The 3044-nt window shown below is 38.0% G+C and overlaps 1 protein-coding gene across 1 annotated transcript; it reads right to left on the bottom strand.

The window, feature by feature from the left end:
- Positions 1-692: 692 nt before the first annotated feature.
- On the bottom strand, positions 693-1719 carry LOC109539890. Its single transcript, XM_019907961.2, has 2 exons — positions 1135-1719; positions 693-1083 (listed from the first exon to the last, which is right to left on the bottom strand). The coding sequence occupies exons 1-2, from the start codon at positions 1607-1609 to the stop codon at positions 743-745; spliced, it is 816 nt and encodes a 271-aa protein (XP_019763520.1). The 5' UTR covers positions 1610-1719; the 3' UTR covers positions 693-742.
- Positions 1720-3044: the final 1325 nt, after the last annotated feature.

The following is a 3044-nucleotide window of genomic DNA, read 5'->3' as shown; positions in this document are numbered from 1 at the left end:
ATTTTGCTATATATTGTAACATTTTGAATTTCAAATATATAATGTAGAGACGGAGGTCATCAAATCGAAGAATTTCTCATGCTTAGAATTAATCGATAGGCATTAATGATTAAAGACAATGGATGGGCCTCAAAAAGTGCCAATCCCCAAAAATTTGTAGGTTGTGAGGACAAAATTGCTCTAATTTGGAACATCTAGAAGCAAAATAAAATGGACCATCATAGGATCGGAAGGGAGAAGAAAGGTCGAAAATAAAACTATAAGGAAAAAAGGCACATATTATAACAGAAAATATAAAACAGGATAAATGAAACGATAAAAGAAGATCAAAGTTTGAAACATCTAAAAACCAAAATGAAAGATAGAAAATGAAGACGGGAAGGCGCTCGCACGGTCATGAGCGAATTAAGCTGCTGAAGAAGCAGGAGAAGTAAAAAAAGAAATTCCCGAAGGAAAGATCTTGTCTCTGACCAACACTGTCTACTAAAATTTATTCTCTATATAAATTCGACAACCTAACGCTAACAGGAATAGTTCAATTTTACGCACTATTAAAAGGCTCACAAGAGGCATTTATTCTTGTTTATGGACTGCAAAGCTGCTTTAAACGCCGATTTCCCTAATGCCCAAATCCTTGCTTTTCAAGCCCTAAGCAAATTCATTTAATATAAATAAATTTGAACTGTACTAACACGGATACATATATATTTCTAAATCTCAAACTCATCAGCGTATAACAAAATCAACCAAAGTACATCCGGTCTTCATCATCATCCAAAGCGTCCCGGGCAATTTTGCTTGTTCGCCTCGACTTCCGCTTCTTACCGCATATATCAAAGCCGACTGGAATGCAATTCTTCACCACCAAAGTGGCCATGCTTCGCTTATTCCTCAACGTCTTCGTTACGTACATCGTGCTGGTTTCAAATATCCGCTTTCGATGGTAGTTGGGCAGTATCGTTTCAAGTTGGTCCAGACGATCTTCAATCAGCATTTCCTGGACTTTCTTCGCGGTCATTGAAGGAGTGTGCCGGTTGGCACCAGAACCAAACGAGCGATATTCTTCCTCAGATTCACTGGGTTCTAAAAGGCCGATATCTGGATGGATGGCGGTTAGTGGGTTCAACTGCTTACCAATTCTGTCGAAGGAAACTTTCAAGCTGAACTTATCTGGTTTGGGCGAGTATTCTTCTGAGTTCACATCAATGGCCGATTCGACTCTTTGCTCAACTTGGCCCTTTAAAAAATACTCTTTGGTGATCAGCTTGTTGATGTTCCCAGCCATTCGGTTCTCATGCTTGCAAAGCTTCTGCTTTGAGCTGTACTTCACGCAGACCGGATTTACATACACATATTTTGTTTTAACTTGCAAAACTCGTGTGGTAACCACCGGTGTTGGCTGAATACTATTAATCTTGCTTCGATAACCATCAATGTCCACTTTCTTCAGATTGTCAGGGATGAGCAACTGGTCCATGTAGGGCATACTTTGGCTCATCACATCAATATAATTCTTTGGCCGGTAGAACTTGGCACATTCCTCCAGCAGATTGTTGCCTTGCACCAAAACACTATAAAACACTGCCAACACTAGTCCCAAGTACCACATTATCACTAGTGAACCAGTGGCTCCGGTCTACTGTAAACAATAACCATGTGAGTGGATTTGAAGCCTACAAAGGCCCGAAGGCCTGATTACATGGTTTACGTTTAATACACGACTTCTAGTGCAATTTTGTCGGGTATTCAGCATACGATTTCCTAGTGGAAACACATGAACGTAGTGGTGCTTATTTGCAAGTAAATTAGGAATTTTAATTCAACAGTTCGTACGATAACCATTTTTGAAAGAAACTATCAAACTTCATTTTTTTCTCTTTCAAATTATGTAGGAAATTAAACAATTATTCCCGTCACGAAATTAAGCAGATTGGAGGTTCTACTAGAACTAGACGAGGACAACCATTTTTAATACAATCTTTTGGTTTCATCGTCAGGACTTAGAAACAGCGCAATCTTGCAGTTGGTCTGTTTTAGACAGTCAGTGAAAAGAGTGTGGAAAAATGATCAAAATATTAACCAAATTTGGATGTTTTGATGTTAAAAGTCCTCTTTGTTACGCCGCTGGTCAAATACCGTTTTAAATGCAACGGCATGTGTTTCTATAATTATATAGAATTTATTTGGGTAGCGAGAAGATTTAATAATCATGGCGTTTATAGTCTGGTTCAATTTCCGCAGATGATCTTGATTAATATCGCTGTTACGGTTCTATTTCAACAGGCATCCTCAGCGTTATTTAACCTGATCTACATATGCAACTGGAGCATACATATTTTGCATTAATTTGTGTACGAAATACAGCAAAGCTATCTAAAACAATAAAACATCCATTCAGTGACTGGAGATCAAAGGAGGATAAGCAGATAATCAATTAGGAAACTAAAAAGTGTTTCATTCAACCAACTTCCAATGGAAAAACGCTTTTGCTAATAAGAAGATCATTCATATGAGTTCTTCAACGTTACGTTCCATTGTTTCAAGTCTGCAGCTCTAGTTTGAAAGTTCGGATAAAGCCCTCTTGCCGCAGGGCATAATACGGAGAACAGATAGCGTCAAGTGTATATGTTGTTCGTAAAATAGTGAAATTTTCAAAGATAAAACCGACTTACTTAAGTTTAATGTTTGATAAAAAACGTCGCGGTTATGATAATGCGACATTTGTAAGCGCAATGTGGCGGATCTTAAAGAGTTGTTAGAACTCGATGTCTTTATGACTTGGCGGCATATTCCTCCAGTGTATAAGCGATATATTTTTATAATGGCTTGTACAGGCACGAGGATTTCGTTTAAGTATGATTTTATAGGCGATTGAGTATGGAAACTGTCTCCGTATTGGTCTGGTAATAACCGAATGATCTTTGCTAGACAACTAGTAATAAAATCGACAGTTTTTTCGAAGGCTTTCCCTAAATCTCCTTCCATTATAGGTGCTAGTTTCTACCTCAATTTTCTATGCTATCTCTTTCCCGCTCTGATAATTC

Source organism: Dendroctonus ponderosae, unplaced genomic scaffold, assembly GCF_020466585.1.
Source record: "Dendroctonus ponderosae isolate FM_Combo_2020 unplaced genomic scaffold, Dpon_F_20191213v2 Dpon_F_20191213_9, whole genome shotgun sequence".
In the NCBI taxonomy this organism is placed as follows: domain Eukaryota; kingdom Metazoa; phylum Arthropoda; class Insecta; order Coleoptera; family Curculionidae; genus Dendroctonus; species Dendroctonus ponderosae.
This window is presented reverse-complemented; position numbering and strand designations above follow the sequence as displayed.

Excerpts from the sequence above, each read along its gene's own strand:
- LOC109539890 (XM_019907961.2), bottom strand. The coding sequence starts at position 1,609 with ATGTGGTACTTGGGACTAGTGTTGGCAGTGTTTTATAGTGTTTTGGTG. Across the intron at positions 1,084-1,134 it reads AGTTTCCTTCGACAGAATTG|AACCCAGTGAATCTGAGGAA; the intron begins GTAAGCAGTTGA and ends TCGGCCTTTTAG.